The sequence below is a fragment of the Pteropus alecto genome, unplaced genomic scaffold (assembly GCF_000325575.1).
Source record: "Pteropus alecto unplaced genomic scaffold, ASM32557v1 scaffold186, whole genome shotgun sequence".
Lineage (NCBI taxonomy): Eukaryota > Metazoa > Chordata > Mammalia > Chiroptera > Pteropodidae > Pteropus > Pteropus alecto.
In genome coordinates, this window is record NW_006439190.1 from 262,875 (window position 1) to 277,762 (window position 14,888).

The 14,888-nt window shown below is 39.8% G+C and overlaps 1 protein-coding gene across 1 annotated transcript in view; it reads right to left on the bottom strand.

Moving 5' to 3' along the window:
* Positions 1–14,888, bottom strand: part of NPAS2 (neuronal PAS domain protein 2) — a 135,434-nt gene that overhangs the window by 50,249 nt on the left and 70,297 nt on the right. Inside the window, 2 exon segments of the mRNA XM_015592743.2 lie at positions 1–38; positions 6,986–7,134. The exon segment at positions 1–38 is cut by the window's left edge and continues 12 nt beyond it. Of these exon segments, the coding sequence (XP_015448229.1) occupies positions 1–38; positions 6,986–7,134 (187 nt within the window).

The window sequence follows — 14,888 nt, forward strand, 5'->3', positions numbered from 1 at the left end:
CTGCTGAATATCAAAGATTTCCGTTTGTGCTGAGACTTCTAAAAGAAAACACACAGGCAAATAAGCTTTTATATTCAAAGGCACCTAACATTGGAATTAGCAAAGGAAGCACACGTTATTTCTATGCAATTCTGCATAAACCTCTGTGTAGTTTAATTAAAGAAGCTAATATAAGGAAATATGTTACCCTGATTTCTAAGAACTGGGAACTTTGGATGTAATGGGCTTAAAAACAGCTCTTGATGTCTTCACACCCCTTTAATGAGGCTTCTGGGAGGAAAGTCCTCCACCCTCTCATGGGTGTAGTGCCTGCTGTAGCAGGTGGCACAGTGCCCTTGGATTTCTACATGACAAAGCCCATCATCAGTGGTTGGAGCTGAGTAGTTGCACCTATCAAGGCACAGGAACAAAGACTGGGATGGTGGGATGTTCTTAAGCTGCTTTTGCTTTAGTCAAGGCAAAGCAAAGCACTTTACACATCTGAGATTTCAAAATTCCAGAAACATTTTAGGCTTATAATATGTAACCTACTGTGTTCATGAAGAATTTTTTTTTCCCTAGCATTTGCAGGTACCAAAGTATAATGTTTTTATCCAAATGCTACTTGGTTGCTTTCCAAGCCAGGATTTACTCTTCTTAAAACTCTTCCAGGTTAACCTATAGTTTGCTTCTTTCTGTAACTATCTTGTACTGAAGATGCTATTCATGTGTTGCAGATTCAGTGGTTATTGGTCTGCACAGGCCTCCTTCAATACTCTAGTTCTTTTGCAGTTTTGAAAGTGTTTTGTTTTATTACTAAAGTATCTATAATAACAGATAGCTCAAATGCTCTAGCGGATATGCCCACTTTTCCTTCATTCTACATCTTTAACCAATGTTTTGCTCCACTTTATGTAGTAAGAGGTTTCTTTAGGAATCATTTTCTTGGTGCTAAGAAAAACCTAATTACACCTACTTTATCTCCCACCTCCAAGAAAAAAACTAACTTGTTCAACAAATTCATGTGAAATGCAAAGTGTTCAGGCAAATAATCTACAAAGTGGGAGAAACAATGAAAGGCTCTCTCCTCTGACCCTGTGTTGTTGGTGTTCTCGCTTACATGGAGCATGGAGAGTGCATTCTGCCATGTCAGTGAATGAATTCTAATAAATTCAGCAAGTGAAGATGATGTGAAGAACTAAGTTACACATGTGACTTTGTAAACCTTTCGTGTTCAGTCACTCGACACTCCCTGAGATGCCTACTCTACCCAGATGGTTTCTTCCTTTGAGATTTCAGAAAGAACAAGTTGCTGCAGCCACTGTGGCCAGAGTCTTCACAGGGTGAAATGCAACCTGGGAAGCAGAGGCAGGGCCAGTGTACATTCTGGGGTGCTGGTCAAGGCAGGGAAGAGAAGGTTCAACTCCAGTTCCTCAACTGGGTGGCACAGTTGGACCACTTAGAAGAAAGATGGACTGAGGATAGGCTAATAAATTAACCCCATAAATGTCCTCTCTGTTTTTCCAACACATCAACTTATCTGTAAAATTCTTTTGCCCATTAGGATCAAACTGTAGATTAATTGTCCAGAAGAGTCTTCTTAGCAGTCCAAATTTGACTTAGGTAGACATCCATTCAATTACGGTAAAGGAACATGAAAAACACATTTCTTTTACATAAGTAACTTTTAGATCATTCAGTATGGCTGGATACTTCCTAAACAACAGCATAATAATACTGAAAGTAGCCATTTCATTCACTCTGTACTTCAACAATTTGATTATAGTCCTTAGAAGTTAAGACTCGATGCATAGCATATTTTAAAATATATGTTAGATCTAATGTCTCAAAGCAAGTAAAAAAAATATTAAACTGGGATATAAAATTCAGTATCATAATCATGTCTCCACTGGCATTTGATGTGACCAGTATAACGTTTTATGGCAAAACGATGCAATTAACAGGTGACCCCCCCAAATTCTACTATAGTATAAATTGTAGATGTGTCCTAGTGCAGTAGTTTACAACCTTTTTAGCACCAGGGACAGGGGCTTCTATGAAACCCTAATGACTGATGATCTAAGGTAGAGCTGAGGCAGTGATGCTAGCACTAGGGAGAGGCTGCAAATACAGATAAAGCTTCTCTAGCTCACCCACTGCTCACCTCCTGCTGTGCGGCCCAGCTCTTACCAGGACACAGACTGGTACTGGAGTTGGGGACCCCTGTCCTAAAGTGCTCATCACCCCATGCGCCTATTATGCTAGAATAAGGAGTAGTGGTATGTCTTAGGGCTGTATGTGGTCAAAGGAAAGTCTGGAAAAAAGGGGCAGAAACTCTGTGCTGGGTTGGGTGATTATCACCCTGCCAAACAGGACATTTCACCTCGTTCTGCAGCCTTCTCCACCCCATCCCTATCCATTAAAGCAAACACACTGAAGGGGCACGAATAAGGAATGGGATTTGCTCTTGGAAGAAAATGACATTAAATCAGATTGAGACTCGCACAGGAAGAAGAAAGTGTGTGGGTCAGCCTGGCCCTACAGAAGTAACATTTAGCTTGACGGGGATAAGAATGTCCAATACACCTTGCTATTTAGGATTTCTCTCTTCTAGTAGATACTGATGACATACAACTTCTCTACAAAGAAACATGGTCAGATTCTCATTTTTGATTTGGATTACTTCAAAGAGAATAAGCATGGATTCCAAGATCAAGACTTATCTCCCAAGCTGAGAGAAAAAAGGGATGCTTGAAAGATTACTGAGGAAAGAGCGAAGTAATTATAACAACTACCAGGACCTAACTATTCTTCCTTATTTATCATGTGATCTCCCTTTAGTATGAAGGCAGAAAGCATGTCTAAATCCTGGCTACACACTGGAGTTGACTGGGGAGCTTTAAAAACCATAGATGCTCGGGCCTTACCCAGTGGTGTGACCATGAAAGGCTCTCCGCGCCCACAGCAGAAAACCCTGCTTTGTAGCATCGGTCCACTTCTGTGGTGTAAATACTCCCATGGTGGCTGACCTCAAGCTGTCCACTTGATGTTAGCTGGCTTGCAAGACTCCTGGAAAGTTAACAATCATCTTTTGCAAGCTGAGCTGCAAAAGAGGTATGAGCTGGGTCCAACTCACCATTGGGGTTCTGCAGCATAGGTCTGTGAAGCGTGACCCAGTTATGTATGGCTTTAAAACCTCCTTGGTGATTTTAATGGGCAATAAGGCTGAGAACCAGTAGTCTAAATGGCCACACTAACAAAGAGCTATAGTGTGGCTATGATACAAATATCTATCAGAGCCCCACGAATCATGTCTTGTAGAGAAGCTGCAGGTCAAGCATTAAACATCTGGGCTCTGGAGACAGACTGCCTGGGATAGATCCTGCATCTTCCTGGCTGGCTGACTTGGGTGAGTGGCTTAGTGCCTCTACACCAAGGTTGCTTCATCTGTGAAATGGCACTGACTCAAAGAGTGTGTGAAGCTCAGGTGTATTACTCCACAGCAGTGGTCCCCAACTTTTATGGCACCAGGGACCAGTGCTCTTATGAGAATCTAATGCCTGATGATCTGAAGTGGAGCTGAGGCCATGATGCTAGCGCTGGGGAATGGCTGCAAATATAGATGAAGCTTCGCTCACTCGCCCACTGCTCACCTTCTGCTGTGCAGCCGGTTCCTAACAGGCCATGAACCGGTACCAGTCCATGACCCAGGGGTTGGGGACCCCTGCTATACAGAGAATCCTTAGGATGCCTGCCTGGCTTATGGTAAGCCCTGAATAAATGCTGACCATGTGATTCTCTACCCCGTTGCAGATGCTTATGGAATTCACGTCCATTTGGATTATAAGTAAAGTTATCATTTGTTTTTGTTTTTTTTCTTTAATTCAGAATTTAGTCCAAGGACTATATTTCTCCATAAACTCTGTCATGGATTGTCTGCATTCTTGTGAATATGGCAGCACAGAGCACAAGTGAAACCCTCGTGTGACCTGACTGCATTTAAGCGGGCTGTGCAAAGTAGGCCTTAGTCTTACGAAAATGCGAGACAGACAGGCGCTCCTGGTGTTAGGAGGCTGCATTTTTGCTGACTGATCCTTCCCAGGTCCCAGATTTGACAAGTCTGTAACTCCGCAGCAGGCAGAGCCCAATGTAAATGTCACACTGATGAACTTGATCTCAGCTGTCCTATTTAACAGCTGTCCTGCTTCTCAGTGGCACTGACCTAGTTTGAGTAATTTGCACAAAATTTCTTGGTAATCAAACCAACCTGTTATTTCACTTGGCTAAATCATTATTTAGGAATATAACCATTCTGATTAAATTATTAGGGCCATGATACTGCTGCAACACTATACTCCAATCTTGCTTGATTGTTCTTCCTCAACTTTTAACAAAGCAATGAACATATTCTTTACTCTCCCCTGCACGGCTTTGGAAAAAAATAAATATATGTTATTACTGTCATGTTTTTAATAGATATATACAATTATTTAAAAAATAATAAAAGAATAACAAGTATAATGAAACTTTCTAATGTCCTAGCTGTGCCCTCTTCCATGAAATCACCTTGCCCAGGAAAAATGTTCACTGAAAGAGAAGCATCACTATAAGCATGGAAGAACTGTAATTATTTTCTCAATAACTTGACATTTCTGACTTTATTATGTTTGGTGTCACAGTTAAGGAAAAAAGAATTCTGCACTTCTCACTTGTTAATATCTACTGAAACCTTTTAACTATTCTCCAATTTTTTTTTTTCTTTTTGTACCATCTGTGGGTGAGCAGCAGGGCAGGGCGATCAATGCTAAGAGGGAAAAGGGTCTAAAGGAGAGTAAAAGGGAGAGAGGATGATTTGAGAGAGACATAAGTTCAAAGGTGGATTCAAGTGGTAAATTCATATATTAGAATACTATGTATAAATGGAAATGAACTAGCCATAGCACTGGAAGAACACAGATTAATCTAAAAAACAAGTTCATAATGTATGATTCCATCTGAATAAGGTCCCAACAGGCAAAACCAGCTTCTGGAATTAGAAGTCAGAATATAAATGACCTTTGAGGAAAACAGGTAGATAAGTAGGAAGGGGTTCTACTGGAGAAGCTTCTTTTCCTTGACCTGGGTGTTGGTTTCCTAGTCGTGTTTGTGATAACTAATTAAACTGTACAGTTATGATTTGTGTATTCTCTGTATGTATGTTATACTTTTATAGAGTGTTAAAAAGTTTTGTTTTTGTTTTTGTTTTTTAAATAAAAAAGAATAGAGTCCTGGGATAACTGGATATCCACATGCAAAGGGATGAATTTCAACTCCCTTCCTCATTCCATATGTAAAAATTAATTTGAAATGGATCAAATATCTAAATGCTCAACTTACGGCTTATATCAAAATGCTTAATTTATAACTTAAAACTATAAAGCTCTTAGAAGAAAACATAGATGTAAATCTTCATGACCTTCGATTAGATAATGGTTTCTTAGATATGATAGCTAAAGTATAAGCAACCAATAACGACAACAAAAAAAGATAAGCTGTACCCCATCAAATTTAGAAAAATTTTTGTGTCAAAGGACATCAGTAAGAAAGTAAAAAGACAAAACACAGAATAGGGGAAACTATTTGTAAATCATGTATCTGATGAGGGTTTAATATTCAGAATGTATGAAGAACTCTTGCAACTCAACAACAAACAGATAAATACTGCAATTAAAAATGGGCAAAGAATTTCAATACATTTCTCTAAATAAGATATAGACATGGCCAATAAACACATGAAAAAATTATGAAAAGCTCAACATCATTAATCATTAGGAAAACGCACATCAAACCACAATGAAATGTCACGTCATACCCACTAGGAAGACTACAATAAACACACACAAACACACATAACTAGACAATAACAAATGTTTGTGAAGAAGTGGAGAAATTGGAACTTGAAATTGTTGCCAAGAATGTAAAACTGGGTAGCTGCTTTGAAAAACAGTTAGTTCTCAAAGTGTTAAACACTGAGTTACCAGTTGATCCAGCAATTGAATTCCTAGGTATATATCAAAGGGAACCGAAAACATATATCCTAACAAAAGCTTATATGTGTATGTTGATAGCACCATTATTCATAACAGCTAAACCATGGAAACAACCCAAATATCCATCAACTGATAAATGAATAAGTGAAATATGGTATGTGTATAAAATTGACACTATTTGGCCATAAAATGGAATGAAATGCTAAAATATAGATGCTCAAGAAGCCAGAAACAAAAGACCACATACTGTATAATTCCGTTTGTATGATGTGCCCAGAACAGGCAACTCTTAGAGAGAGAAAGTAGATGAGTGGTTGCCAGGATTTGGAGGGAGGGGAAATGAGAATTGACTGCTAATTGATATAGGGTTCCTTTCTGGAATGACAAAATTAGATAATGCTGATGGTTGCACAACTATGTGAATATGCTAAAAACCACTGAATTATAAACTTTGAAATGGTGACTGGTATATGAGTTATATCTCAAGGAAAACTGGATTTGATAAGCGAATTAATGGTTTTCAATATATATATTTTTTCACGGTGGAGTTTGAAAGGCCAAATTATTTAGGGGCGGGGGCAGAGGTGCCTAGAGGAACCAGTACAGTCTGATTCGGTGGATGATGAATCCCTGAGTATTGCATCTCTGCAGGACTGGATGAAAAACGCTTGCTCCAGACATTTTAAATCAAGATGCTCTCACTGGTGACACCACTCCATCGGGCTGGGTGTCACCTGCAAGGCTCCTCTGGAGTCCTTCCTCCGGCTAATAAAGCAGTTTGGGAAGTGAGTGTACTCTCCCAAACCTGTTGGAGATGGGCTCTTATGGTGGGTGCAGTGCCTGGGACAGAGGGACCCTGTGACAGATGCACTCGGGCTTGGCTGGGGAGAGAGTACCAGGGAGGAAGCCCAGCATGATGAAGTCACTGCCAACAAAAGGATAGGAATGGGATAAAAATGGAGAGGCATGACTCTTACCATTGTGTTTCTGCAAAAATCCGATGACTTTTTCCAGCACAGTGGTTTTGTCCATTTTCCGCGTGTTGCCAGGGAGCATGGAGCTAAGCTCTTTGATGAGAACATTGAACTGGTCCCGACGCTTCTTCTCAGACTTGTTTCGAGAAGCTCTGTAAACACAAAATGCACAGGTTACTAACACATTCTGCTTCACAAAGGTTTTTGTGTGAAAAGGAAGTACTTTGTTACAGTGGTTCTGTTGTGATCATCTATGAAAATTTTTTCAGGGATAGTAACATTCACTACAGTTCAGAGCTGACCCACCCCTCCCAAATTCACCCAGGACAGAATGTCTCAGAAAGTCAGCTCACTGAGAGAGCAGGGGCCACAGCTGCAGGGCCTGCAAAATATGGTCTACTTGCTGCTCTAGGCGCGCTGAGGCCCAGGATCAAGGTTCCTGGGGGAGCTGACCACTTATCAGGATGTGCAGTCAGGACAGGGTGCTGGTGACTGTGACAGCTCGGTGAGTTCCTTGGGGTAGCTGTCAAAATCTACAGGTGACTGCAGCAGTGAAAATTTTGCTTCTCCAGACAGCCCTTAGACACACAGGGACATATCCCAAACACCCTTTCTTAGATAGCACAGTGGCCTCTGCCTAATAACACACAACCTGTATTCATGGCAACACACTCCTTTAGAAGCCATCTTTTGCTGATTATATTTCAGTTTGGGCTGTTTCCATTTAACATCTGAGGCAATTCTTCAAAGCTCACCTAAAGTGTGGGGTCATCACCCACACCTCAGGGTCTCTTCCTTTTCCTGGCTTTTCTCTCATTCTTGTCCTTGGATTTGGGGGAGGACCTGAAATCCTTTAGGTGGCTTCTACAAAGGTCTCGTTCTTAGCCGAGTAACAGTCTTCACATATGCTGTCACAGTCATGTGCTGACTGGAAATACAGCAGTAAGACATCGAGTGCCCTTTTGCTTGTTCAGGGTAAAAACATAGTGTCCAATCACAAGGGAGCGAAGAAAGGAACCTTTTAATGTTCTGAATGGCTGTCTATGCATTATAAATAATTTTCTGGCCTAGATTTTAAAGAGTGACATGCAACCGCCTTAGCCAAAAAAAGCACCATTGCTGTCCTAGTTTGCCCATTATAAATTATTTGTGAGCCGATAACACCAAGCTCATTATTACCCTGTATTTTCTTCAATGAGTGTAATGACAATGAACACAGTCTGGCAGATGACACAATGAAGGCTCATATCATAGTGACAGAAACATGAGCTTGTTTCCATCAGCTTCCGCCTGGGACACATCATGGTGCCCCCTGGTCAATGTCAGCTGGATCCACATCTCGGGGGCAGAAGAAAGAAAACAAACTTTGAAGGAATCCATTTCCTATAAGGAGGTCTCTGGGAAGTCCCTGAGACCACCACACTAGAACAACAAGTTGAAAGATAATTAAACAATCAACCCTTGTGTTGTTTTCCTTTAAGACATTATTTATATTAAAAAAAAATCATCTATTTTAAATGTATAGTTTATTGAATTTGGGTAATTATGTAATCACCACAAAAATCCACATATAAAGCAGCTCCCTCATCCTCAACCTTTTTCTCCCATGTCTTTGTTGCTGATCTTTCCTTGATAACTGCCACAGAAAACCACTGATCTACTGTCGCTTTAGTCTTGCCATTTTTAGTATTTCATATAAATAGAATCAGAGAGCATATAGCCCTTGACTTTCATTTAGCATAAAGTTTTTGAGATTCACCCATGTTGTTGCCTACATTAACATTTCATTCCTTTTCACTGCCAACTGGGCTGTATTAAGAATAATACTGTTTTGAATATTCACATCCATGTCTTTGTGTAGACACAGGCATTCATTTCTCTTGGGTAAACACCTAGGTGTGAAATTGCTGAGTCATATGATGAATGTATGTTTAACATTATGAGACACTGCCAACCTGTTATACAAAACGGCTATACTGCTTTTTGCATTTCCATCAGCAACATAGGAGAGTTATTGTTTTGTTTTGTTTTGTTTTGTTTTGCATTCCCCCCAGCAATGTATGAGAGTTCTAGTTGCTTCACGTCTTTGCCCACACTTGGCATTGTTGGTCTTTTTTTCTGAGGTTTTAATTTGCATTTTTCTAATGACTAGTGATACTAGACATATTTTCACATGCCCAATACTCTTTCATATATCTTCTTTGGGGAAGTGTTTGTTCGAATCTTCTGTCCCTTTTTCAATCAGGTTGTTTCTTCTTGTTATTAAGGTTACGAGAGAAGGACAGAAGAAGGCTGGGAGGAAGGCAAGGTATGTGTGTGTGTTTTAAATAGACATCAATACAAGCTTGACCCTTGGATTTTAAATGCAGGGTTCAAAAAGCCCCAGGTTATCTTTCCTGGTGTTCTTCGAGGGACATTGAATATATAGATAATATTTGCTGTGCACTATTTTAAGTGCTTTATATATACTAATTCCTTTAATTCTCACAACAACCCTTTAAAGTAGGTACTGTTATCATTCCTCTTTCATAGGTGAAGAAGCTAATGCACTGAGAGGTTGTGTAGCTTCCTGATGTCACATGACTAGGAAGCGATGGCGCATACTGGCTCAGGTGCCCGTACTGTGAAGCACTGCATTCTGCACCACCCCCTACAGCTCCCTCCAAAACCATTGTGAAGGTATCTGTGTTTGAAGGAGCCATGCACCAGTGTTTTGGGAGCACAGAACTGAGAGTGACAAATTCTGGCTGCTCGAGTTTATAGCACAGACACTAAATACACTCTGCAGAAAAATGGCATTGCATACTAATAGGGATAATATTTGTGTGCAGGGAAGAGCTCTTACTGCAGGAAACCAACTAAAAACACCCAAGTAAAAGCAGCTTAGAGTCTAGAGGAAGAGAGGGAATTCACCCCCACGAGAGCTATCACACAAGTTGCAATGTGACACGGGGCTAGGCTAGAAATTCAAACAAATTGTTGAGGGGATTCACAAAGGTAGGCGATCAGCTGTACAGTGGTCAGAGTACACTAGAGGGAGGTGGCTTCTTTCAAGATAGCCTCGAGGGGTGGATGGGAAGGGCCCAAGGAAGAGCTAGGTGGTCGAGTTTGACAGTAGAGTGGGGGACACATGGGAAAGTAGAGTTAGAAGATCATGGAGAGGAAGAATGTTGCCAATCAGACTTAAATGCCAGACCAGGCAACCTGGTCTCCGTTTTTGGATGAGTCTGGGGGAGAAAACTGGCTAGGATATCATGAAACGGGGAAGAGGAACCTAACTTAGGGGGAAGTGAGCCGAGGATGGTCGGCGACGGCAGCACAATGTCTAGGCTCTGCTCCCCAGGCCGGCACTAAGCAAACCTACACTGTGAGGGGTCACAGGGGAGCCAGAGATGTCAGAGGCAAAGGACTCTCCACCTAATTTCATTTGTCTAGAAGAAGTAATACTGATGATAAGCACCTTTAAAAATTTTTATTGGAAATTCACAATTAACTTGACTTTTTCTTTTGGGTACAATTCTATAAATTCTAGGTGTATAAATTCATGTAACCATCATCACAGTCAGAATTCCTTAGTGACCCCTGCTCTGCTCTTCATCGCTATCCTCTCCCTCTCGGAGAACATCAGATAAGCACAGTCCTACAGCCCATACCCTTTCGGGTGAATGATGCAGATATTCTACAACCCCAAGAAGAGCGAGTATTGTCAGTGCTTTTTATTTTAGCTCATCTAAGAGATGTGCAGTGTTATCCTATCAGGGCTTTAATTTGCATTTCTCTAATAAATAACGATGTTCAACATCTCGTCACGTACTTTCTTGCCATCTGTGTATTCTCTTTGGTGAAGCATCTATTCATGTCTTTTGCCCATTTATTTTTTGTTTGTTTTCTTACTGTTGAATTGAGTTTTAAATATATTCTGATACAAGTCCTTTGTCAGACATGCAACTTGTCAATATTTTCTCCCAGCTTGCCTTTCAACTTCTTAATAGTGTCTTTCACAGAGTAAACGCTTTTAATTTTGAGGAAGTTCAAGTTAGTTTTCCCTTTTATGGATTGTGCTTTTGGTGTCAGGTCTAGGAACCCTTTGCCTAACCCCAGGACATGAAAATTTTTTCCTGTCTTTTCTTCTAATAGTTTTACACATTATATGATTAGATTTATGATCCATTTTTTGAGTTATTTTTATAATGTCTAAGGTTTAGGTTGAAGTTTGTTTGCTCATGGTTATCCAACTGTTCCAATTCTGTTTTTTAAAAAGACATTTCTGTATTGAATTACCTCTGCACTTTTGTAAAAAATCAATTGGTCATATTTACGTGGGTTGATTTCTGGGTTCTGTATTCTGTTCTGTTCTATTAATTTATGGATCTATGCCTTCACCGATACACTGTCTTGATTACTGTACCTTTATAGCAAGTTTTAAAATTGAATGTGATTCCTCCGACTTTATTCTTTTTCAAAATTATTTTGGCTATTCTAGTTTCTCTATCTTTCAATCACATTTTACAATCAACCTGTCTATATCTACAAAGAGTTCTGCTGGGATTTTGATTGGAATTGCTTTAAATCTATGGACCAATTTGGGGAAAACTATGTGTTGTTTTATGTGTTAAGTTTTCCACTCATAAACAAGATACATCTATTTATTTAAGTCCTCCTTGATTTCTGTTATGAGTGTTCTGCAGTTTTCACATATGTATCCCATATTTATTAAACTCATACCTAAGTATTTCATTTTTGGGGATTGATTATAAATGATATTGTGTTTTTAATATCAGTTTCTAATAGTTTGCTGGCCTATGGGAAGATGACTGATTTCTGTATGTTGACCTTGTATCCTGTGACATTGCTAAATTCATTTATTAATGATAGTTTTTTAAATCGCCTTTTGGTTTCATTGATTTTTCTGTTATCTTCCTGTTTTCAGTCTTACTAATTTCTGTTCTCATATCTATAATTTTTATTCTTCTTCTTGCTTTGAGTTTATTTTGCTCTTCTGTTTCTAGTTTCGTAAGGTGGAAGCTTAGTTGTTTCTTTTCTACTGTGAGCATTTAATGTTATAGATTTCCTTTTCAGCACTGTTTTAGCTGATACCCACAAATTCTGATATGCTGTATTTTTATTTTTATTTTTGTTTAGTTCAAAATATTTTCTAACAGTTTTGGAACTCCCTCTTGGACCCTTGAATTACTGAGAAATGTATCATTTAATTTCCAAGTTTTGGAGATGTTTGTCCTGCTATCTTTCTCTTTCTCATTTAATCTCAGTTTATTTAGATTTCTTTATATTTATTTTGGGAAGCAGGATTTGGTCTATTTTAGTGACTGTTCAATAGTCAGTAGGTACTCCAGCGTGTATTCTGCTATCGTTGAGTGGTGTATTCTGTAAATGTCAAGTGGGTCCTGCTGGTGGATGGCATTTTCCAGTTCTTCTGTATCCTTGCTGAATTGCTGTCTCAGAACTTGTAGACTCTTCTTGGTTCTTTAGGTTGTGCTTCAAGTATTTTGAAGTTCTGCTCTTAGGCGTATTCACATTTAGAATTGTTATGTATTCTTAGTAAATTGATCTTTTATCATTGTGTAACACCACTCTTTATTCCTGGTAATTTTCTTTGCTCTGAAGTCTACTTTATTTTATATTAATACAGTCACTCTGGCTTTCTTTTAATTAGTTTTCCACAATTTTACATTTCACCTACCTATATGATAATATTTGAAGTGAATGCCTTATGGACAGCAGCATATAATTAGATCATTTTAAAAAACCCATTCAAACATATTTTGGATGTTTAAACCATTTACATTTAATGTGATTATTTATATGTTTGGATTTAGATATATACCATAATACTATCTTTTTTTCTGTTTTTCCTTAATTTTTTTTTTCTTGTTGTTATTCCTGTTTCTCCTTTTCTATACCTTCTTTTGAGTTAAATCTTTTTTTAGTATTCCATTTTAATTTATCTATTATGGTTTTATTTATCATATTTCTTTGTATAGTTCTTAGTGATTATTCTAGGGATTACGTTAGAAAACTTATCAGAGGCTACTGAGAATATTTTACCGTTTCAAGTGGAATATAGAAACTTTATGTCAGGTAGTTCCCTTTATCCTCCTTCCCTTTATGATGTAGTCTTCTTACGTGCTACATCTACATACACTGAATCAGCTCAAATTGTGTTATATTTTTTAAAATGTTAGACTATTATATTTAGCCAGATACATATCATTTTTGTTACTCTTCCTTTCTATCTCGTACCTCAAGTTTCCATCTGGTATCATTTCCTTTCTGTTGGAAAAGCTTCCTTTAGCAATTCTTTTAGAGCAGCTCTTTTCCTTCATTTGAGAATATCTTCATTTACTTTCATTTCTGAAGGATAGTTTCACTGGATATAGAAATCTGGGCTAATGGTTCTTTTCTTTTGTCACAAAACAATATTGCCCCACTACCAGAAAGCTTCCATGGTTTCTAATGAGAAATCCATGGTGCTGTTTAGATTTGTCCCATGTGGCCAGCCTTGGACCCTGGGCAGTGGTTGACCCTGCAGCTCAGGTCTAAAAATCTCTGGTACACTATTCAAGGTCAGATCCACGCATATTTAGCTTGTGAGCTCAGGAACTCATCTTCTTTATGGAGTCACTTTCCTGAGCTCCTTGTTCTCTGGTGATCTCTAGTTCTCTCTGGTTCTCATGGCTCCCTTTCTGCTCCTCTGATCGGAAAGCTGGTTCTTGTTTATTCTGCTTTGCCTCACTTCCTACACCTGTACCTTAACTGAGGCCATGCAGTAGTGAGACTGAGAGAGAAGGCAGGAAAAAAAGCAGTGCAGTTTCATCCCAGCCTCTTGGAACTACAGCTCCTCTGCTTAGGGAGACAGGGGCCCTCCCTCGAGTTTAGTCTCCTATGGATCCCTGTTGCTGCTGCTGCTGCTGCTGCTGCTGCCACTGTGATTGGAGGATTGCTTATGGGGTGCAAGGAAACAAGGGAACAAAAAGCAGCGGATTCCCCCTCACTCAGTATAAGACCCTCCCCTGCTCCTCACACAGTATTCAGAGGCTTCCCCAGTCCCTTCCCTGTCCGTGCAGATACCCACTTCTGGGTTTGGGGCTGTGCTGAGTCAAGGCTAGGGGATACTGGAGGAAGAAAATGGTGAGCTCATGGCCAGTGTACTTACAGTTCTGATACTTCTCCCATCTGCCCTCCACAACTGACTTTCCTCAAATTGCTGTCCCATGCATTTTGCCCAATTTTATAACTACATTCAGTGTGATGGATGGGATGGAGCAGGCTGGCTCAATCTCAACCAGATCCAGGACCCCCATATATCTTTTCATACTTTTCTCAGTGAGTATGCCAAAGACCCACAGGAATTAACAGGTGGGAACACAGATTCTGATGGCCTAAGGCAGGATCTGTATATAAGGCCCTTTTGTGGAAAACATTTGAGGTGAGCTAGACAATAGTTATAACAGACTCCTGAGGAAGCATTTGTGGGTGGCTTTTGGAAAACAAGGTGGCTGTCAGATGAATTGGGCAGGGCTTTCTCTCAGCACGAGTGTATCATTGGTATGATCTAACATTAAAAACATATCAAAAGGAACTGCCACTATACGTCAACATGGAGTTTTAGTCACCGACACAACTCATGCTTCCCTGCCCACTGAGGGTGGGTTTGGGCGTTCATGCTGGCCAAGCTAGGGCACATGGGATAAAAGGCACAGGTGTGGGCCCCAGAGCTCCAGAATTCCAACTGGGAGTTGTATTTGCAGCTCAGGATTGAAAGGAGATTTAGCATAGCAACTACATTCTTATAGGTGACCATGCAAGAGGACTCAAGGAAGGAGAGGCACTGCAGAAAGGAAGGGGATAGGACAGTTCTGAGGCCAAGCATTGTGGAAGGGAAACG